Source organism: Pagrus pagrus, assembly GCF_965226575.1.
Source record: "Pagrus pagrus genome assembly, chromosome: 14".
NCBI classification, from domain to species: domain Eukaryota; kingdom Metazoa; phylum Chordata; class Actinopteri; order Spariformes; family Sparidae; genus Pagrus; species Pagrus pagrus.
In genome coordinates, this window is record NC_140198.1 from 30,004,033 (window position 1) to 30,028,977 (window position 24,945).

At 41.0% G+C, this 24,945-nt stretch overlaps 1 protein-coding gene across 4 annotated transcripts in view; it reads right to left on the reverse strand.

Moving 5' to 3' along the window:
* The window catches only part of cblb (Cbl proto-oncogene B, E3 ubiquitin protein ligase), a 204,297-nt gene that overhangs the window by 27,073 nt on the left and 152,279 nt on the right, over positions 1–24,945 (reverse strand). For all 4 annotated transcript variants that reach the window (XM_084374290.1, XM_084374292.1, XM_084374291.1 and 1 more), the window contains one exon: positions 14,356–14,447. In XM_084374290.1, the coding sequence (XP_084230416.1) occupies positions 14,356–14,447 (92 nt within the window). The remainder of the gene's footprint in view (positions 1–14,355; positions 14,448–24,945) is intronic.

Genomic DNA, 24,945 nt, shown 5'->3' on the forward strand with positions numbered 1-24,945 from the left:
AAATCATAGAAAATGAACTCAAGTTGAAGCAGGCTGAACTAAATGATTTGCTGAGAAGCAGGGCAGAATATATGATCCATATAACCAAACGGAAATATTATGCAGAGGGCAGCAGACCGAGTCGTCTTCTAGCACTCATTCTTAAACAACAGGAAGCTAAGAGGTCTATACCAGCGATTGAATGTGCAAAACAGGGACTGGTGACTTCAACAGAAGAGATAAATGAGGCTTTTAAATTATACTTTGAAAAACTTTATACTTGTGGCTCAGTCCCCTCAGAAAATGACTTTACTGAATTTTTGGGTAATTTGGCACTTCCTACATTGTCATTAGAGGACACAAAGTTACTTGATTCCCCTATTACGCTAGAGGAATTACTTAAAGCCGTTAAAGCTACAAATAAAGGCCGCACTCCAGGTATAGATGGTATTCCTGTGGAACTCTATTTGGCACTTTGGGATATACTTGGACCGGTATGGTTAGAGACGTTGAATTATGCCATTGATAGAGGTTCTTTTCATAGAGACCTTAAAACGGCCCTGATCACAGTTATTCCTAAACATGGTAAGGACTCTTGGAGTGCGCCAACCATCGTCCTATCTCCTTGATAAATGCTGACCTTAAGATATTGTCTAAAGTTCTAGCTGGCAGACTTGAGGTAGTAATTGGGAAAATAATTAATCCAGATCAAACGGGATTTGTCAAGGGACGATTAGCCTCTGACAATATCCGCAGGCTCTTACACATATTGAGTGCATCACATGATATCCCACGTGAATGCGGCGTATTTCTCGACGCCGAAAAGGCATTTGATCGCCTGGAGTGGCCATACTTGTGGAGGGTCCTGAAAGAGTTTAAGTTTGGTGATAAATTCACAAGTATGATTCAAACACTTTATGCTAATCCATCAGCCCGGGTCTGTGTGGGAGGAGGCTTTTCAAATTTGTTTGACATAGGACGGGGTACAAGACAAGGAGACCCTTTGTCCCCTTTGATCTTCACCTTATCTATCAAACCACTTGCACAATTAATTAGGAACTCCACACAGATTCCCCCCATTACAATAGGCGCAACGTCACGTTTGATATCACTTTATGCAGATGACACATTAGTGTATATGGCGGACGTTCAGCAGACTCTGCCCTATGTTTTAAAGGTGCTGGAGCGATTTGGATATTTGTCAGGATACAAAGTTAATCTCTCAAAATCAGCACTTATGCTGATTAACACAGATCAAAGCAAGATATCTCTTCCCCCACAGATTAAGGTTTCAAAGGAGGTCATTTACCTAGGTATCAGAATAAGTGATTCATTATCAGAGGTGGCTAAAACAAATGATTCCTTAATTCTAAAAAAAATAGAAGAAGATATAAACAGGTGGAGACACCTACCAGCGTCCATCCCTGCACGAATATCAGTCATTAAAATTAACTTTCTACCTCGCATTAATTTCATTAGTTCGATGTTGCCACTTGCACCCCCAATAGGATATTGGCAAAAACTAGACCGTTTACTGCGACGCTACGTCTGGAATGGCAAGCGTCCCAGTATAAAGTGGTCCGCTCTTCAGTGCAATAAGAAGGCTGGGGGATTAGCATGTCCAAACTTTAAGCTGTACCACTGGGCATTTTTGTTAAAAAGTACTGGTTTGAAGATGACAAAATATTAGCCTGGAAAGATATAGAGCAGCATTTAATAGCACCAACTAGGTTGTAGGTATATCTTCCAAAAAAAGTGGTTTGTATTATGGTCCGATTCTATCTCATGTGCTTCAGGTGTTTAGAGCAGCCGAAAAATTCTTAAAGATTAAAAATGTGTGGTACAAATCATCACCACTATGGAACAATAATCAATTACTAACAGGGGGAAAGCCTTTTGTTAATAGAGAGTGGCAGAGTAAGGGTATTAAAGTGCTCCAGGATATTAGTGGGGTGAATAATATTCTTGACTTCCAAGAAATGATAGCACAATATGGTATTAGCAAAAACTCTCTGTTTTTCTACTTCAGAATAAGATCAGCATGTAAAACCTACCGGGTTCCCTGGGGGACAGAATTAAAAGACCACCCCATTTTGGAATGGATACAAAAGGCTCCCAGATGTACAGTTTCATACATTTATGATAAGCTGAATTCTCAGAAATATATGCCCACAGCAGGAATGAAAGCCTGGGAGAGAGATTTATCAGACTCGGGGCAAAACTTAGACTGGAAGACGATTTGGGACAATGTATTTGGAGCATCAAAAAATCCTAATCATCAATATATACACCTGAAATTCTGTCACAGAGCATATCTAACACCTAGAATTAGACATCAAATGGGATTAACTACGGACCCATATTGCTCATTTTGTCCCCAGGGAACCTTTGGCTCTTTTGCACATGTTGTATGGGAATGTCCAGGGATTTTAGATTTATGGGAGAAGGTAATTGGTACGATAGCAGCGCTAACAGGGGTACAGTTACCAATGGAACCTGCGATACACCTTCTGAATGATGACTCCCAGCTCTCCCTTGGGGCAAAAACATGTAAAATCTGGTTGGCAGGTCTGACAGCGGCAAAGAAGATCGTTGTCCAACGCTGGAAACCTCCCCATGACATCTCAAAAACTCACTGGCTTCGAAGCTTCTTGGACATTGCATACCTGGAACTCTCAACAGCAAGGATAAACAATGCTAACACTAGCACAATTGCAGTATGGACAAATCTTATATCTGACCTAACAGATCTCTTATTGCACTAGCACACTGCTGGGTGGTGGTGGGTGGGTGAAGGAGGGAGGGTGGTGGGGCAGGGCCGGTTTTTGCTATGGGCAATGTGGGCGACCGCCCAGGGCGCTATCTATGCGAGCGCCCTCAAAAAAAACAAACAAAAAAAAACTTGCCAGTTTTCTAGACTACCGCTCATTTCCATGTCAGGTCAGTGGAGTGGCGCTGGGCGGCCTCATTGTCACGTCAGCTCGCTGCTGAGAGTCACACAGGTTGTGTGTGTGTCAGAATAGGCAGGGGGGAGGGGGGCGGGGATAGACTGATGATCCCAGGCCACACAACACAAACTGCCTCCAACAGGCATCTACGTGAATTTGTTTACATCACGTGACATCGGTAATGATGTTGAGTCTTCGTCTTCATCATGGATCAAAGTAAAAGACCAAAGAAGCCATCAGGTGCCCAGTTCAGAAAGAGAAGAAAAGAAGAAGAGGAGAAACGGGCAAAAGATAAAGGTATGCAGATTTCTATGAGTGACGTGAGTGACAGTAGCCTATAGGCTATTTATTAGCCTCTTGCTAATATGTTGCTACTTAGCCACAGATGACTGTACTTGGTTTGTAGTTTTGCTGAACTAGCAACTATTAGAATTGAGGCATCATGTCATGCAACTAATTTCACCCATAGGCAACCTGGGCTACTTTGTGTTTGCAACACAACAAGTGCAAATTCACACAGAGTCCTGACTGTGGAATTTTTAATGCTATACGCTATATGCTAACTTAAATAACTTCTAATATACATTGACATGGCATTGTGTAAGCTACATGTGATATAGCTTTTTGAATAATTTGTAGTGTGTTATGCTTAGTTAATAGGATGTTAACAAATGTTAATCAAATGTGCATTATGGTCATTTTAATTGGGTAACTGATGCATGTGTGATGTAAGTGTGACCTAACTTACATATTGTATCTTAATTGTAAATTCAGAGGCACTTCTGAAATATTTTGGAGCTGGAGCACCCACTGGCCAAAATGAGGAGTCAGATACTTCCACAGCAGCCACAGACATGGTCCTGGAGTCTGATGAGGAGCCATCTACCTCTGCAGCCACATGTTCCTTGCAGGTATCCTCAGGTGTGTGTGTGTGTGTCTGTATGTGCAAGACTGGTGTGTTATCATAACTGGAACCGTTCAGATGGTATTAATAGGATGATGCAAAACAAAACTTGTATGTAAAATACGAAAAAGTTTACTGCAGGAATCTTTTTTTTATGCTCCATAGAGTAGCCTTTTTTTTTTTTAGCTTTTTTCAGGGATTTTTCAAGCATGGTTATTAGATCCTGTGATGAAGGATTTGTGCAATTTACATTTGTGTTTATATACTGTATTTCATTTATTGATCTTGTTTTTTCTCTCTGTTCTTGTTACCTTTTTGTATTTAAGATTATATATAATAAAATAATACAAATAATGTAATATATACAAAAGCCAGGGCGCCCCCATCCTGTGTAGGGCCACGTTGCCGGATAAGCTGAAGACAAATTTGTGCTTGCTTTGATCTCCTGAACAAAGACTTAAAGTACACCCCACCTCCAGAACCTGCCACTGTCAGTTAAATCCTGCTGCGAGTAAATATAAATAAGGCTCCTGGTCCAGATAAAATACCTGGCCATCTATTAAAAACATATATCAATCAGAGTGGTATTACTGACATTTTTAACCCTTAAGAGATCCTAGGGACATTTTGTGCCATTCAGTTTTGTATTTTCAAGCCATTTTGGCTGTGTTGAATTAATAAAGCTCAAATTTTCCAAAGGATATTCATTTTCAAGAAATTTTTGAATTATCATCTCAGTTCCTTAAATTAACCTAAAATGGCTAAGCTACGCAAAAACCAACACATTTGTTCCTAACGCCAAAAAATTTCCCATTGAAAACCATTGAAAATGCCATTTTTGATCCCACATTTATCTTAACATAAACTAATGCATTCCTTTATGTTAAGATTTCATTTCAGACTACTAGCCTTCAATTTGTAATTTTTATATTTGTCCACTAGTTGCCGCTACTTTTTCCCATTCAAAGCATGCAGCAAAATGTCACACTTTTTACTGTTTTCTGCACCTTGCTACTGAAATGATAAGTGTGTGTCGCTATTGATGTTGGATTATGTGTGTGTGTGTGTGTGTGTGTGTGTGTGTGTGTGTGTGTGTGTGTGTGTGTGTACGTGTATGTATGTATGTATGTATGTATGTATGTACGTACGTACGTGTGTGTGTGTGTGTGTGTGTATCTGTGTGTGTATGTTTGTTTGTGTGTGTGTGTGTCCAAGTCCAAGTCCTTTCTCTTAGAAGGCCACACTCTGCGTTGTAAACTAATTCAATAATAAAAACGATGAGTACCGCGAGAACCAAAACAAAATTGGACTTTGCTTTGGTTCTGCTCAGGTTGTTTATGCAGGTGCACTGCAGCCATGGTTAGAAGTATGAGCAGTAGTGCAGGAGTAGTCATTTTGGAGATGGCAAGACATTACAGCACACAGGAGGCTCTGGAAGTGATCATGCACTCTGAGGGTGAGGATGGCTCCATATCCTCCTCCGAGGACTCTGAGGCTGACACGGAGGAAGCCTCAGAGGTAGAAACAGATGAGCTGAAGTCAAGCTCAGACTTATCTGAAGCTGTATGGAAGAATTATCCTATCTTTATTCAAGAGCGTAGATTTTCAGTTTGAGAGCATGATTTTATTCCTTTTCAGTGACATAGCTCCTTCTCGCGCTCAGATTTATTCTCCTCGCACTCATATTTTCTGCTCGCACTTGGATGTCTGCTGCTTTCTTTCAAAATGTGTGCTTGAACTCAAAAATCACATTCTTGTGCTCACATTTCTTCTGCTTGCACTCAAAAATTTCGCTCGCATTCAAATATGTCCTGCGCTCGCTCAGATCTAAAGTCTGCGCGCTCAAAACTAATGTGCACGCACTCAGAACAAGCACCTCCTCTCAGGTTGAGGAGTCTGCTCAGACTCAAGGCTGTCCCTCCTTGCGCTCAAACTATTGTGTTTCACCAGCCAATAGGGGACAGCTAGAGTGTGGACCAATCAAATGACGGATGCCGCCTTGGGTGCGTTCCTTTGCACTTTTTTGAGTGCTCCGTAGGGGCGGGTATATGGTCTGTTTGTAAAACTGCTTCTCTCAAAATACACCAGTTTACCATATTAGCCAGCTATTTGAATCGTCACTTATTTAAGACGCCAGCATATTTATGTATAATTATTCTTAAGTAATGGTAAAACGAGTTATCGTAGTTTAGATTCTCTCTTTTATTCAATATTAGCGGAAATATGTTATATAGTATGAATACTCACTAAACCATGTACGTGTTATGATGGCTGAGTGGTCAAGGCCAATGTCAAATCTTGCATTTTAAACCATCGGACGTCGGTTCGCATCCCGGCCGCCCCACTCCTGCTGTCTGTCATATTATTATTGAAACTATATGAACGATGTGTTTTGAGTTGTAGCAACATTAAGCAATAAACTTGAGGTATTTGACCGCGCTGGTCCATCTCGTCTCCCGCTCAGTACCTCGCTCCGAGTCCCGCTCTAACTCTTCTTCTTGTGAAAGCATAACCAACACTAACTTAATGTAATGCGTCCCCTGGCTTTGACCCCATTACACGTTCCACTGTTATCGTCAAATCATTATCATCATAGCGTATTTTTCATTATGTAAGGGATAATGTATAGTTCGGAGGTTGTTATGGAGAAATAAACCCTGACAGGTTGTATGGAACTCCATAACTCCATTTCTCCATAACAACTGACTAACTATACATTATCCCGCTTATTACACGGCCTTACGAGTGAAATAAATAATAAATAATCACCCACAATGATTCAGCAGTGACAATGATTGCTCGGTGAAGTTTTAACTTTCACTTTCACTTTCAAGGCCGGCCTGAGAGAGGAGCTGGACAGCGGTGCTGTGGTTGGTCTATATGTTGCCAGGGCGGATCAGAGCGCCGTCCCTAGCTGCTCTCATGTGTCCAGTCACAGACATGATCTGACGACTTTCAAGGCCGGCCTGAGAGAGGAGCTGGACAGCGGTGCTGTCTTGCTTATGTTGCTACATGTTGCCAGGGCGGATCAGAGCGCCGTCCCTAGCAACGGTCTGTTATACTTGACGACGACGCAGCGATGGACCAATCAGAGAGCAGCATTCAATAGAGCCGTGTAATAAACCTTTTTAATCACGTAGCTTAGCCTATTTACCGACCATCTCTTGTTAAACGTTTCAATAAGAGAATCAGCTGGGTACACGTATTCTATTACTGTAACAGTAATTTATTAATTCAAATTTAAAATAATAATATGACAGACAGCAAGAGTGGGGCAGCCGGGATGCGAACCGGCGTCCAATGGTTTAAAATGCAAAATTTGACATTGGCCTTGACCACTTGGCCATCGTAACACGTACACTGTTCAGTGAGTATTCATACTATATAACATATTTCCGCTAATATTGAATAAAAGAGAGAATCTAAACTACGATAACTCGTTTTACCATTACTTAAGAATAATTATACATAAATATGCTGGCGTCTTAAATAAGTGACGATTCAAATAGCTGGCTAATATGGTAAACTGGTGTATTTTGAGAGAAGCAGTTTTACAAACAGACCATATACCCGCCCCTACGGAGCACTCAAAAAAGTGCAAAGGAACACACCCAAGGCGGCATCCGTCATTTGATTGGTCCACACTCTAGCTGTCCCCTATTGGCTGGTGAAACACAATAGTTTGAGCACAAGGAGGGACAACCTCGAGTCTGAGCAGACTCCTCAACCTGAGAGGAGGTGCTTGTTCTGAGTGCGTGCACATTAGTTTTGAGCGCGCAGACTTTAGATTTGAGCGAGCGCAGGACATATTTGAATGCGAGCGAAATTTTTGAGTGCAAGCAGAAGAAATGTGAGCACGAGCATGTGATTTTTGAGTTCAAGCACACATTTTGAAAGAAAGCAGCAGACATCCAAGTGCGAGCAGAAAATATGAGTGCGAGGAGAATAAATCTGAGCGCGAGAAGGAGCTATGTCACTGAAAAGGAATGAAATCATGCTCTCAAACTGAAAATCTATGCTCTTGAATAAAGATAGGATAATTCTTCCATAAAGATGAGAGTGGAGGGGAGATGGATGAAGCAGTGGCAGGATGGACTTCCAAAAATTGAAAAATATCAAACACTGCAACACTCCGCTACGTCCCAGCAGCCAGTGGTTTGATCCCGGGACCCATTGGCGCCGTCGGGCGGAATCCTGTACGCACTGTGCGTACAATTTTTTTGAAGGTGAAAAAAAAAAAATCCAGCCGGCTCCCCAAACATTCGTGCATGGTGATTTGGGTACCACGCGTTTCCTTATCACAGTGACAGAGAAATACAGTACATAAACTATTAGAACTCAGTCGCGGGCCAGATTGGAAGGTTCGGCGGGCTAGATATTTAAATTATGCAAACCAGCGGGTGACACCAAACAACGTCTGCCCAAGCAAGTCAGAGCTTTTCTTTCTCTCACACAGTGACCTGGAGAGACGCAGCCGCATCTGAGAGGACGATCGCGCGTGTGTGTTGCCCCTTCTCCACTACACAATACAGCTCGGCTCTACTCGACTCAGTTTAGGTGCTTTTCCATCACAGCTGAGTTCTTCATAGTTCCTCCTCAGCGGGGGCGACGTCGTCATATCATGGCGGCTACAGTCGCGTCATATCGTTCTTTTTTCTCTCCTCTGGTCAGCTCACTCGTCTGCACTGCGATTACGGACCACAGCGTGGTTTTCCACACAGCAGCCATTTAACTCGTGTCAGAATAACCACAGTCTCACAGATCATGTGGGCGCTGCAATCTGTTATTCCAATGATACTGAAAACATTAGATATTGTCTTAAAAAGTATTTGTTGTATTTGCCGTTTCTGTGAGTACTTTGAAATTGAATCCTGGCGGCGCCACTGCCGGGACCTACACACTATGCCGCCACCGGACGTGAGCTGGACTCTCACACCCAGACACATACTGCCTCTCAGAAAAAATAATGATGCATCAATGCATTTTGTGATTTTGTTCAATTAAAAACTGTGGAGTTGTGTAAAGCAAGAAAAATAACAATGGATCAAGATCAATATTGCTGCCAATCACTGACCCATCTAAGGGGCCCATCTCAGGGCCCACTCTTTGAACCACCCTGTGGATCTATGTAAACATACTGGCCTTTAAAGGGTTAAAAAAATATATATATATAATTAATATTTGATATGTATATTTCAGGCTGAAGTAGTTTTAAAAGATTGACTTATTTAAAGTGGAAAAAATATTAGTATATAATATTTTTACAGCAGATTTTGAAGGTGACATTTTTTGGCTTGAGGACCACGAGTGTGAGTTTTTGTTTAAATCTGACACTGCAAAAAAAATAACAATGCATCAAAATCAATGTTGCTGCCAATCATTGACCCATCTCAGGGCCTAATAATAATAATAATAATCAAATACTCCTTGAAATGTATTTTATGGAAATTATTTTAGTTTTTTGTTTTTTTTCAATAAAAAACAGTGGATCTATGTAAACATACTGGCCTTTAAAGGGTTAAAAAAAACAAAATATAATTAATACTTGATATGTATATTTCAGGCTGAAGTAGTTTTAAAAGATTGACTCGTTTAAAGTGGAAAAAATATTAATATATAATATTTTTACAGCAGATTTTAGGAAGGTGACATTTTTTGGCTTGAGGACCACGAGTGTGAGTTTTTGTTTAAATCTGACACTGCAAAAAAAATAACAATGCATCAAAATCAATGTTGCTGCCAATCATTGACCCATCTCAGGGCCTAATAATAATAATAATAATAATAATCAAATACTCCTTGAAATGTATTTTGTGGAAATTATTTTTGTTTTTTGTTTTTTTTCAATAAAAAACAGTGGATCTATGTAAACATACTGGCCTTTAAAGGGTTAAAAACCAAAAAAATATAATCAATATTTGATATGTATATTTCAGGCTGAAGTAGCTTTAAAAGATTGACTAATTTAAAGTGAAACAAAATATTAATATATAATATTTTTACAGCAGTTTTTGGGAAGGTGACATTTTTTGTCCTAAGGGACAAATGTGTAAGTTTTTTTAAGGACCTCTTAAGGGTTAACATCTCACTCACACAGAAGACTGTTCCCTTCTACTCAGTCTAAACACACCTGGAGAATAAGAACATCTACATCAGAATGCTGTTTTTTGACTTCAGCTCTGCATTCAACACAATCTCACCCATGAAGCTGATTGGAAAACTAAACACTCTGGGCTTGAGTATAACACTATACTCAGACTTCCTCACAAGCAGACCCGAGAGAGTACGGATTGGCAGTCGCACCTCCTCTGCGTTGCTCAACACTGGAGCCTCCCAGGGCTGTGTGCTCAGCACCCTCCTGTTCACACTGTACACCCATGACTGCACTCCCAGACATCAAGAACAGCTATAGCTTCCTTTGTTCTTTGTCATCACATATCACCACCCTGATTAAAAAAGCACAGAAAAGGCTCTAAAACTTAGGAAAGCTAAATTCCAGAGCAGGATTTGGGTCAACTTTTACAGAGGAGCAATAGTAAGCATCCTGACTGGAAACATCACAAACTGACATGGTTAATCAGGGCCAGTAGAGGAAGGCTCTACAGCGGGTGATTAAAACCACCAGAACATCACTGGTACCATACAGAGCATCGCTGACATCAGTGAAGTGCAGGGCTGATAGTGGAAAAAAATCCTAAGCCTGAACTTTTTTCGGTGCCCCGGAGGTGGGGAGGGGTGGGGGGTGCTATGTATGCAGCACCATTTTAACACATAACATATATAACATTATTTGAAAATAACCCTTTTAACTATCTTGCCACTTATCTGCCATATTGTCACATTGCTTTAAGCATACTCTGACTAGATTATACTAAAGCAATACAAAAAAAGGTCAGTAGGTGGCAATAGGAGGCAAGTAGAAAAAGATTTGATTAGTAGCCTAACCATTGACTTAAGGGCATGAACAAGGACACTTATTAACTTTTTTAAACATAAGTGCAAAATATGCACCATTTATTTTAAATACAGAAAACAGCCATTCAATTCCATTAATAATAACATAAAATCAGACCAGTATGTTCATAATCCTATCCATACTTTTGTCCGTGGCTTCATCGATGTTGAGTGAAAACATGCCATTTTTTAGCTTCTCGGATAGAGTTTTTTTAAACTCTGACGAGATGCCATGTGTAATAAAATAGCTAGCATGCTGCCTCGAAAGGGACAGGTGTATGAGGGCGACTTTATCCTCCGCTAATTTCTTTGACAAACTGACGAGGGGTTGAGAGATGTTACATGACAGGTCGTGCTCAGCAATGAAGGAGCAGACGCGAATTTTTAAATCAGCCACACGATCAGTCTTTGATGGCGGAATGTCGGCCGTGGCTGTTGCCCCAGGCAAATGTGAGGTGTGTTGAATGGCACGGACAGCTGATTTATGCCTTGGGTCTGACTCGTGCCGTGAGAGAACTTTTTTGCCGCTGGTTCCATAGATCAGCCGCCTTGCGCACAACGTGCAAAAACATGCCCTGGTTCCCGGAGCTTTTGGCACCAGCTCCCAAAGGGCTTGCCATCACTACCCACCTCCTCTATCCACGCCCAGCGCCATTTATTCTTAATGTCTTTGTCCACTTCGTTGGTGTCTTCTCCTGTTTTCATTAACCTGCAGTCCATCCTGTGAGTTGTGGTGCGTCATTAGCATGGGGATAGCTTTCGACAGCACATGAAGCGCCCCAAGTCCCGCCCCCACCCTACTTCTGATTGACTAGTAGGCCTCTTGTTAGTGTGGTTGAGAATGAAAGCTGCGCTTCTCTTGGATCCAGAGAAATGTGTGTTAGATCTAGGTGAACCCCAATTACATTTTTTTCCCGCAGTCACGCCGGTACGCCGGAGATCCGGCACAGCGCCGGACTACTATCAGCCATGGAAGTGAGATGTCTGCACAGAGCCCAAAGATACTAAAAGACAACACCCGCCCAGCCACAGTCTGTTCACCCTGCTGCTATCTGGCAAAAAATACAGACGTATCCACTGCCATACCAACAGACTCCTCACTCCATTTTCTAAATAGATTTCGCACAAAGGACTCAAACAGTTTTGTTTTTTAAACTCTTGTGATTTATAAATGACAATAAGTTTACCTTGTGACCTTGTATGTAGAGGCAGTGATGGGTTCAGCCGGTAGACAGCATAGGTCATTTTCTGTTTTTTTCTCCAGTTTTTTTCCGCTCATTACCCCCAACCCCATCCCATGAATAATGCAGGATAGAGGGTAGATTTGAAGAGGAAATCATGTGATTTTTAGGGAACTACAGAGTGGACAAGAGGAGCAAGTGGATGGCACAGGTAAGGGTAACAGGTACTGAGGGTGAAGACGTCAGCCAGCCAACACTGACAGACCTGGCTGGCATTTCTTGTGCCAACATGGGCCAGCAAGAGGCCCAAGATGCTTGCCTGAGTCTGCACTGCTGCAGCTGGAGCTGCAGGCTGACAGATCCCCAGAGCTCACTTCAACACCCTCGGCTTACAAACCCTTGTCTCAGAGGAACTTAGCCCAAAGGGCCAGGCAGCACCGTCACGACAGAGCCCTCCAGTCTTCCCTCATCCGGTCAGTTTTCGATTCTCCCGGATAAGAAAAGTCAAGACAGAGAATGACTATACTGAACACTTTCTTATAACTTTTGAAAGGATTTCAGCAGCATGTAGGGGGGCTAAATCTGGGGTTTTCACCTTATTCCAGCAAGTGCATATGGACATGAATGATGCTCATGATTGTGGCAGTGATCCCTCATCAGCTGCAGAGGTGACGTTGCAGCTGAGGAGGAAGGGACTACCATGGAGTGACACTGCCTGGAAGACTGCAAAAGACACCCGGAGGCCCAGAGCCTCTCAAGGGCACCCCAGGTGTGGGTAAGGGGTGGCTGTGGCTCAGGGGTAGAGCCAGCAGCTTGTTATCGAAAGGTCACTGGTTCGATTCCCCTGGTCTGCATGTTGAAGTGTCCTTGGGCAAGATACTGAAACCCAAATTGCTCTTTGTATGCATTGTATGTATGAATTACTGTAAGTTGCTCTGGACAAAAGCATCTGCTAAATGCCTTAAATGTAAATGTAAGGCTCCCATGAGGGAGGAAAAGTCAGCAAATGCATCGCTAAAACTGTCCAACAAAGTGCCCTTTTGTTACTGTAACACAAAACCAGTGTACCAAAAAAAACCCTCCTAGACTTTCTCAAATATGTGTCTTACCTTGTCGAAATGACCATAAATCTAACAGTGACAAACAAATGAGGATAACAACTGTCATAAATAATGGGAAAGCTCTGAAGGCCTTAATTGACTCCGGCAGTGATCAGATCCTGGTGTACAAGTAGTTTGTACCATTTATTGTTATCCGCACTCTGCTGTGTGCACGGGTATGAGAAGCCTTACCCCACTTCTGACATTTATATTGAAGTGCAAAGACAGCCCTACCCTTTGAACATTGGAAATGCTGTAAGAACTGTCTTTTCCTGTAGCGTGGGGTAGTGACTTGCCAGTCTTGTTTGATTTGCTACCAACCCAGAATTTGTAATATTGGAGTCACCTGAGCCCAAGAAAGGGGGTGGATGAGCCATCTGTGGCCCTTAGTCACCTATCTTTTTACAACACAGACCAAGATATCCAGCCCAGGAAGTCTCAGAAGGCACACAGACAAAAGAGGTGGGAGAAATTTCAGTCCACATTTGTCAAGCCATCAGATGAGGTTGCTCACAATATTTTACAACGCTAAACTTTTTCAGTAGAACCAGAGCTTCCCTTTTCAGCTCAAGCTTCATCAGAAGTGACAGCTCTATACCCTGCCTCCACTATAGCCCAATACACAGAAATGCCCCATCATATTCTGCCTGCGGCTAAAAGGCTATTAAACATTCAGCCATCATTATTCAAAGCTGTTTCCAACCTGGACTTCTCACTGAGGATACTAGACAACACTGGCAGAAGGTCCCTGAGTCTGAAACTACAGAGAAAAGGAGGGTAGAACTTCAGACTAAAAGGACACACTGTATCTGTGAAGAGAAGAGGATTGTAGCAAACACTGTACTTGATTAGGCTTAATACAAATAGTAACTGGCTAGTGTCAAACTTATTGTTAGTCAGATATCATTAGAATAATGATTGTATAAGAGGAACAGCTTTAAAAAGCAGTGAGCTGATAAGAGTAAAACACTCCCCAAGTTCTGCTTTGAGACAGCAGCCCACACAACTATTGTGTTCTATTGCTACTTCAGGCTAGACAGTTATGCAGCCAAATAATCGAATCACAGTGTAATGCAGGATATTAGATACACCGAGTCTTGAAGATTTGGCAAGCACGATCCATTGATTGAACAGGCTTTTGTAAAGTTTTTAATAATCTTTTTTTTTTTAAATAAAGCCTTGTCAGACGATCTACAAAAAAGTTGATTGTTACCACTAGTCTCTGTGTGTGTGTGTGTGTGTGTGTGTGTGTGTGTGTGTGTGTGTGTGTGTGTGTGTGTGATACTCACTTGTGGCTACTGGCAAGTGTAGACTGCGTTGGTGAGTGACGTGAGGGAAGGATGTCATACTCATCGCTAATTTGCAAACCATTAGAGAAGGGCTGCACAGACACACACACAAGAGAAGGGGGGGGGGAGTTATAATTAAAAAATACATGAAGTACCAACTGAAAAGGTCCATATTAAATGTTTTTCATGACCTGGAATAAAACTCAAAAATATTTTATTAGGCACCAGATATCCTGTGTTCCTCCTTGATTCTGGTGTAGGTACAGTCCTTATTACTTATCAAACAAAGGCAGGAAGACATATTGAAGAAAGATACAGTGATCGATAGATAGATAGATTTTATTACAGACTCTAAGTCCAGTTAAGAACAGATACAAAAAGACAGAAGGAAAAAACAAAACAAAACAATACAAACAGCGACAACAACAACAACGACAACAGCAACAACAACAACATCATATGGGGTCATCTAGCAACCCCTTATTAAAAGACACTTATACCAGAGTTTCCAGAGCAGTGGCGTGTAACGTGTGGCACTAAATGCAATGTTCGTCAGTTCCAAAACAATCTGATTTTCTGAGTTATTCAGATGGCAGATGAACTTAAACATGATGTTTCTTAAGACAGATTGGAGAGTGTTGACTCGAACAGTCACAAACATTTCGGTGGCGCCGGTCCATCTGGGCCGTTTTAACAAAATTCTCAGAGAGTCATTGTATGCCACTTGCAGTCTCCGAAGGCTCGCATTTTTATAATTTGACCACAGATATGCAGTGTATAGCAGTGTGCAATAAGCTTTAAACAGAGTCAGCTTCACGTCATCAGAGCAACAGCCAAATTTCCATATCAGTACATTTGCTTGCACATATGACATGCGAGACTGACGCAGAATGTCCTCGTCATCAGTCAGTGTGTCTGTGATCACATGACCAAGATATTTCACCTGACTACAGGTTTTTAAAACATGACCTGACAGCTTAAAGTCAGGGAAAACCATATGTTTATCCTCATTTGTTCTGGAGGTCATAATAAGACTCTACATCATTATATTTTATGTCATGTTGCTTTCCATACAAGGAGCACACAATAAGGAGCTGCTGTAGACCAGCTGAGCTCGGACTAAGTAGCACACAGTCTTTTAAATAACTTTCCATGGTTCATGCGGTCAAATGCCTTGGAAGAATCTAAAAAACACATAAAAATGGATGAGTTTCTTCTTTTGGAGTTACTCAACAATTCTTTTAAAACATAGATACACATATCCGTACTTTGCTTAGGTTTGAAGCCAAGTTGATTTTCTGCAGACATAATTAATGCAATGACTCTTTCAAGAAGAATTTGTTCAACAACTTTAGACAATACACTAGCAAGAGCAATGGGTCTGTAATTGTCTGAGCTGCATACTTTTCCTGCTTTATCCTTGACAACAGGGACCAGCAGCACTGTCATCATAGAGTCTGGAAGACAGCCATGGACCATGAAGGCAGTGAAGCATAGGGCAAGCAGAGGAGCTAACCTTGAGCTGGCAAATTTGAGATGTTCAGCAGAGATAGAATCCATACCTGTAGATTTATTGACTGATAGGTTTCTGATCACTTGATACACCTCATGGGTCTTAATACTCACACCTTCAACATTATCTACTTGATAGCATTCAGTCAGGACACAATTAAATAGTTTAGTATAATGCTGTTGCCAAAGTGCAGCAATTGCATTTGCACCAAAGACTCCATCTACTGGACATGGTAAGGATGGTTTGCAATTATTAACACGCTTTACCTCTTTCCAGAAAGCTTTGCTGTTTTTTTCTAAAAGTTTCTTGGCCATGGAGTCAGCCCTCAAAGTTTGCTCGTTTTTACTGATGTAACGTATAGCATATTTATATTTTGCGTTTGTCTGCTTCTTGTATTCAAAGATAGGTCCCTCTCTTGGTTTACCAGCCATTGCCCAAGATCTAGTAGCTTCACAGGCTTCCGTATAGAATTCAGCCACATACGTGTTCCAGCCAGATCTAGATTTCCCCTTCTTTTTTGTTTTAAGAAGAGGCTCACTGGCTTTAAGTAGAGCTGTTACAATATCAATGTACACTGCAGAGATATCTGTTTTATATTTAAGGTTAGAACAGTTAGTATTTTTACAGATGAGTGCTTCTCTTGGCAGATATGTTGCTCAACAGTTGATCAGTGTGAGTAAAATGTAGTGGTGTCAACAATAATCGATTCGGTGATGCATCGCAATGCGGGGCATGCACGATTCAGCATCGATGCGGCAACGTGCCATAATCGATTCCAGGGTTTCCCCCAGTGTATTATAAGCCTGGCGGGCCGCCAGGTCTTACTTGCCCCCCCGCCAAGCTTAGCATCGTTTATTTATTTTCTTGAAATCAGTTTTTGCACTCCATCAACATGTGATCTGGTGTCTTTTTCATCACCTGACAACGTCACAACTTCGTCGCGCATAACGGGACATGTCACAGACATCATGCTCATCAGACCGCTGCTTCACCAGCTGACCGACCTCGTAGCCGTTAACGTGAGCCGAGCCGCGGCTCTAGAGGCTCAGCCAGCTGCTGCAGCGGCTAGTAGCTGTTAGCTGTTAGCACGTCGTCCCCTGCAGCGTCAGAGCTCCGGACTTCTGTGAGCCGAGCTGCTTTCACCAGATGTGAAAATGACCCAGTGTTTCATTTTTCAGCTCGTACGGTTCGCGTTTACACACGTTTGTTTTCTCTGGTCCAAACAGTAGATTACAGAGTATCTTTGGTAGATCCGTGATTGTCACGTTTCCATGACGACTGACCGGAAACAGACGCGTGGTCATGTTCACGTGACTCCAGATTGCAAAAATCTCTGAGGAAAAAAATTAAAATCTCTGGAGACACAAGGCAGTTGGTTTTTAGTTTTTAGTGCAGACAGTTGATATTATTTATCTAAATTATATTTTTATTATTTATTCATTTTTGTGGTTGGTTGAACAGCATTTCAAGAGTGCAATCTGTAAGACCTGGTGTTACATAAATGTCTTATAATAACACATGATAATAATAATATTTTCAAATTTCCAGTCAACTTTTAACATTGATCTTAAAGCCTTATGGAGTCACTCCTTCTAAATCCTACTACTCCATTAATAAATCTGTTACCTATAGGGCCCTGCCATCAGTCAATGGTCAGGGTCAGGCCCCTGACACAAAAAAACATGCTTGGGCACCGGTGGGCCGCTGGTGGGCCACACTACCACCGGGCTTAGCAAGTTTTCTGGGGGAAACCCTGGAGTCACTGTTTATTTTCTGGTCGATCAGCTTGTGTTCTTACACAAGAACCTTGAAATTCCCAAATGCTGAACAGTGAGAAGTTATGATGTAGGCTTAGGTCAAACTATACATTTCCTCACTCTGAAACGGATTGTTGATTATGGTGATGTTGAACTCAGACGGAAGAAGTTGTTTGCACAAATTTGGTAGTAGGCTAAGCCTACACACTTTATTTTTGGTTTACATAACAATGTTTTTTACATCTTGATATTCTGTTGTATGCAGCTGACGTGATTGCCAGATAGGACTCTCATCTCAGGTATATAATTGTCATTGTCTTAAAGCTGCTAAGCTGCTGTTTTGAGAATAGTTGCACTTTACTACTTGAAAAAAAGTTATATCTGACTGCTTGCATTGCCTCATGACTGATGAAAAGTTTGCCTTGTGTGCAGTAGAATTTTGATGCATCACAATGCATCGCAATGCATCGTAGAATCGAATTGAATCGAATCGTTACCTGGTGAATCGTAATCGAATCGAATTGTGAGGGCAGTGGCAATGCACACCCCTAGTAAAATAGGAAGCAATGTATTCCTCTAAAAGAGAGGGCCAGTCCACATGATCTGGAATAAAACTGTTTGCACATTTTACAGTGTCAGGTATGTTATCCCGTCTAATAACCATCTTTACAGGAATGTGATCTGAGGTAGATGCATTATATAAAATTTCCATATGTGCCAAAGCAGTGTGAGCATCAGCTGTTGAGAGACAATGATCTAACCAGGATATGGTGTGCCATGCCTCACTTATAAATATGTAGCTTTCAGATGGCAACAGCTCCCTGCTGGACAGTATTAGATTATTGTCTCTACAGAGATGATTCAGGTGGTTAACAAATACTGATCTACTGTCTGAAATATCTGCATTCATGTCCCCGACAATAAAGACACTAGTAAATTGCTCACTTATTAAGAAATAACTAATAAATGCCAGCTTATTCATGTAGTCTTCTTCATTATTCTGGCATTCATATGGGGTGAAGACATTTAAAATTTAACACATTTAACATTTACAAACGTAAACGTAACGTGTGTGTGGCTGTGAGGTGGTGGACATCAACAAGGAGTTCTGGACACAAACAGACTGTTTCAAGACCAACACACAACATATGTTGTAGGAGCTCATGTGGACACAGTAGCTGTGTCCAAATTCAGGGGCTGCATCCTTTGAAGGACCCGGCCTTCGTGGACTCGGAAGGCCGGGTCCTTCAGAGAGTCCTTTGACGGTAGCGTCAACCATTGTTAAATTGGACGGTCTAGTATTTCCTGGTTGCGTCACCAGATGTTCCCGCCCTTACCGTTACGTCACTATTGATGCCGCCCAGGCCCGCGAAAGAGAGTTGACTGAATGGATTTTATGGTTTTCTGAACATCTAACATTTTGAAAGTGAAGGCTTTTAAAGCCTTACTTCCAACGGCATAATGCTAATTTATGCTGTATGCTAATGCATTACCAGCGTCACGTATTTTAATTGAAAGTCCGCTGAAGTTTAACATATCTGGCAATGGATGATCAAATGAGTAAAACCCGAGTATAAACCCAGTACTTACATTTAAATGTCAAGTCCGCGCCACTTGATGTCGCCATTGTTCAGTTTTCCCTCTTCTTTTTCAGGACTGAGCAGCGGCGCGCAAAGGATCTTGGGATATGGGAGGCCACGAAGGATAGTAGCGGTCCGTCCTCCAAAAAGCGGGAGAAGCAGGCTGCATTTGTGGGCTGCATTTAGAGGAGCCTTCGAACTTGGACAGCCTTCGCGCAGCGTTGTGACGTAATTGGCCTTCAAATCCGCACTTCGAAGGATGCAGCCCCTGAATTTGGACACAGCTAGTGTGTCTGAGGGTCCTGAACCTTCTTCAGTTACGAACTTTGAAGGAAAACAAGCTAACTGTTAGCCGCTAGCTGTCGTAGTAGCTTAGCAGGCTAGCTAAGAGACGACGACAACAGCGAAAACTACATCATGCCTCCAAAAAAACACTGACAGTCGAGGAAGTTGAGGAGATTAAACAATCGCTTGACTTCCTCACAAACGAACTGTCTTGTGTGAGCCAACAGCAGAAAAACATCCTTACGCTGGTTGAGGAGGTAAAAGTTCTGCGTCTCCAAAATGCCGAAAAGGATAAGTGGCTCACCTTTCTGGAGAGTCGTGTCGCTGACCTGGAGCAATACACCAGGATGAACGATGTTGTCATCACTGGGCTCCAAGTGAAGCCCCGGTCATATGCGAGAGCAGTGACCAGGGGCAGCGTAAGGGACCAAGCGAGCTGGATGCAAACTCCACCAAGCAACAGGTGGCGTTTTTTCTACAGTCTAAAGGGATAGATCTGGACTGTGATAACATCGAAGCCTGCCACCCTCTTCCCAGGAAAAGTGCCAGGGATAATCCAGCTATTATCATGAGGTTTGTGAGCAGAAAACACAAGGTGGCACTCCTAAAACAAGGGAGGAAGCTAAAAGGAACGAATGCATACATCAACAAGCATCTGACAAAGAGTAATGCTGAAATTGCAAAAAAGGCACGTTACCTGAGGAAACTGAAAAAACTTCAGAGCACCTGGACCACAAACTGTAAAATATTCATAAAGTTGAATGGAATACCAGAGGAGGCCAAGGTGCTAATGGTGAGAAGCATGGAGGATCTGGAAAAGTACCAATAGCTGAATCAAGATGTGCTGGACTGAAAATCAGGTACTGCAAACATTTCAATACACTGAACACAATGCAGGATACTGAACATGACATAGACCCGGACAATAACTTCTTCAATTCCGTCAGTAATAACTGCTGCTATTGCACAGAGGAGCAATATGACCGCATTAATAAGGATGGAAAACTCTCAGTAATACACATCAATGGTAGAAGTCTCTATGCAAACTTTACAACCATCAAGGAATATTTAAGACAATTTACACATCCTTTCAACGTCATTGCAATATCGGAAACATGGATCAATACAGAGAAAGGTGTGGACTTTGAACTGGAGGGCTACGAATTCTTGCATGTAGATCGAAAAAACAAAGGTGGGGGAGGAGTAGCTTTCTATGTAGACACTAGTTTGGACTTCAGGGTGTTGAAAAACATGTCTCTGACTGTTAATAATGTACTGGAGTGCGTAACGATAGAAATATGTAAGGACAAAAACAAAAGTGCACTTATTAAATGTATATATTGGACACCAGGATCCAATATTGAATTGTTCAAAGACTGGATGGAGGAAATGTTTATAAAGAAAAGTCATAAAAAGAGTTTCATCTATGGGGGACTTTAACATTGATCTCCTTAACCCTAATAATCACATAATGACAAACGATTTTATCAATACAATATACAGCATGAACTTATATCCAACAATCACCAGACCCACAAGAATAACTTCCCACTGTGCCACTCTTATAATATTTTATAAACGATATTTCAAATAAAACTATTAGTGGAATATTACTTAGTGACATCAGTGACCATCTTCCTGTGTTTATAATATATGACACCAACTACATAACTCATAAATCAGACAAAGAAAAGACCGTGTACATAAGGGTGAAATCAGAAGAATCGCTAAATGCACTTAAGAAGGATTTGTTGGCACAGAACTGGGATACTGTATTTAATGATGGGGATGTGAATAGGGCTTATGATTAATTTCTGAAAACATTTAAAGAGTTATATGACAAAAATTGTCCTGTAAGATCAATCAAAAAGAACTCAAAGTATAAGGATCATCCATGGATAACAAAGGGAATACAAAATGCCTGTAAAAAGAAAAACACACTTTACAAAGAATTCATGAGACAGAGAACTAAGGAGGCAGAAATTAAATATAAAAAATATAAAAATAAGCTTATTAATATTATAAGGATCAGCAGAAGAGATTATTATAGTAAAATACTGAATGATAACAAAAACAACACTAAGGAAATATGGAACATACTAAATAAGGTGATAAAGAACGGACCAAGACAGGACAGTCATTCAAAATATTTTTTTGTGAATGACAAAGAAAATTATAACATGACTGATATTGTCAAAAAATTCAATGAATTCTTTGTAAATGTGGGACCTGAGTTAGCGGACAAAATTTCTGATCAAATAACTCCTGATGGATGGAAGGACAATTTTATGGATAGGAATCTAAACTCAATGTTTATTACAGCAGTAAAAGAAAAATAAGTAGTAGATACTGTCAATGGATGTAAAAACAAAACAAAAAAAAACTGTAAAAACAACACAAAAAAAAACTGTGATGACATCAATATGGCCGTAGTAAAAAGTGTAATTGAGGGCATTTCAAAACCATTAACATACATTTGCAACTTATCATTTAAAACTGGTATATTTCCTAATAAAATGAAAATCGTAAAAGTCATACCTTTATACAAATCTGGGAACAAACACCACTTTATTATTATTATTATTATAGACCTGTCTCTTTGCTTCCACAATTCTCCAAAAGTCTTGAAAAACTTTTCACAAAACGGCTGGACAACTTCATAGACAAACACACACTTCTCACTGACAGTCAGTATGGATTCAGGGCAAACAGATCAACGGCATTGGCACTAATGGATTCAGTAGAGGAAATATCAAATTCTATAGATCAAAAACAGCATGTACTAGGAATATTTGTCGACTTAAAGAAAGCATTTGATGCAATTAACCATAAAATATTATTCAATAAATTAGAACGGTATGGAATCAGGGGTTTAAATTTACAGTGGATGAAAAGCTATTTTAATGACGCAATTTGTAAAGCTGGGTGATTTTTGTTCCAGATCCTTACAAATTACTTGTGGTGTACAGTGTTGGGACCGAAATTATTTATACTTTACATTAATGATTTATGCAATGTCTCTAAAATATTAAAACCTGTACTATTTGTGGATGATACAAATATGTTTTGCTCTGGAAATGATTTGCAGCAATTAATGCTTAACGTCACCACAGAATTGGATAAACTAAATCTATGGTTTAAAGAAAATAAACTATCATTAAACTTGAACAAAACAAAAATAATGCATTTTGGTAACCGGAAGAATGAAATACATATAAAAGTTTTATTAGACGACTGCAGTTTTAGACAGAGCAAGACAGGTTTTGGATCATAAAGCACTTCACACTTTATACTGTTCCCTAGTCCTGCCATATATCACCTACTCTGCTGAAATCTGGGGCAATAACTACAAAAGCAGGTTACACTCATTGTTCATACTTCAAAAGAGAGCAATAGGATACATTCATAAAGCTGGATATCGGGATCATACTAATTCATTATTCCTACAGTCAAAACTACTAAAATTCATAGACCAAATGGCATTTCAAACAGCACAAGTAATATTTTAGGCAAAACATCATCTACTATCGGAAAAACTTCAAAACCATTCACGGAAAGGGAAGGGGGTTATAATTTAAGGGGAAAATATCATTTCAAAACTTTGAGGGTGCGCACCACAATGAGAAGTTTTTGTGTTTCTGTTGCTGGTGTAAGTCTATGGAACAGTATGAATGTGGACTTAAAAGAATGCACAACCATAAAACAGTTAAAAAAAAATACAAGGAAAATATTTTTATACAATAAAGGAGTGAGGAAGGTGTTTAAATATCACCGGCTGTTCATTGTTTCATGTGTGTATGTAGGCGTGTATATGTGTGTGTATTTATGCTTGCATATATGTGTGTTGCATGTGGGTACGTACAGTACAGACCAAAAGTTTGGACACACCTTCTCATTCAATGAGTTTCCTTTCTTTTCATGACTATTGACATTGTAGATTCACACTGAAGGCATCAAAACTATGAATTAACACATGTGGAAATATGTACTTAACAAAAAAGTGTAAAACAACTGAAAATACGCCTTATATTCTAGTTTCTTCAAAGTAGCCACCTTTTGCTCTGATTACTGCTTTGCACACACTCTGCATTCTCTTGATGAGCTTCAAGAGGTAGTCACCTGAAATGGTTTTCACTTCACAGGTGTGCCCTGTCAGGTTTAATAAGTGGGATTTCTTGCCTTATAAATGGGGTTGGGACCATCAGTTGTGTTGTGCAGAAGTCAGGTGGATACACAGCTGATAGTCCTACTGAATAGACTGTTAGAATTTGTATTATGGCAAGAAAAAAGCATCTAAGTAAAGAAAAACGAGTGGCCATCATTACTTTAAGAAATGAAGGTCAGTCAGTCCGAAAAATTGGGAAAACTTTGAAAGTGTCCCCAAGTGCAGTCGCAAAAACCATCAAGCGCTACAAAGAAACTGGCTCACATGAGGACCGCCCCAGGAAAGGAAGACCAAGAGTCACCTCTGCTGCGGAGGATAAGTTCATCCAAGTCACCAGCCTCAGAAATCGCAGGTTAACAGCAGCTCAGATTAGAGACCAGGTCAATGCCACACAGAGTTCTAGCAGCAGACACATCTCTAGAACAACTGTTAAGAGGAGACTGTGTGAATCAGGCCTTCATGGTAGAATAGCTGCTAGGAAACCACTGCTAAGGACAGGCAACAAGCAGAAGAGACTTGTTTGGGCTAAAGAACACAAGGAATGGACATTAGACCAGTGGAAATCTGTGCTTTGGTCTGATGAGTCCAAATTTGAGATCTTTGGTTCCAACCACCGTGTCTTTGTGCGACGCAGAAAAGGTGAACGGATGGACTCTACATGCCTGGTTCCCACCGTGAAGCATGGAGGAGGAGGTGTGATGGTGTGGGGGTGCTTTGCTGGTGACACTGTTGGGGATTTATTCAAAATTGAAGGCATACTGAACCAGCATGGCTACCACAGCATCTTGCAGCGGCATGCTATTCCATCCGGTTTGCGTTTAGTTGGACCATCATTTATTTTTCAACAGGACAATGACCCCAAACACACCTCTAGGCTGTGTAAGGGCTATTTGACCAAGAAGGAGAGTGATGGGGTGCTGCGCCAGATGACCTGGCCTCCACAGTCACCGGAGCTGAACCCAATCGAGATGGTTTGGGGTGAGCTGGACCGCAGAGTGAAGGCAAAAGGGCCAACAAGTGCTAAGCATCTCTGGGAACTCCTTCAAGACTGTTGGAAGACCATTTCAGGTGACTACCTCTTGAAGCTCATCAAGAGAATGCCAAGAGTGTGCGAAGCAGTAATCAAAGCAAAAGGTGGCTACTTTGAAGAACCTAGAATATAAGACATATTTTTAGTTGTTTCACACTTTTTTGTTAAGTATATAATTCCACGTGTTAATTCATAGTTTTGATGCCTTCAGTGTGAATCTACAATTTTCATAGTCATGAAAATAAAGAAAACTCTTTGAA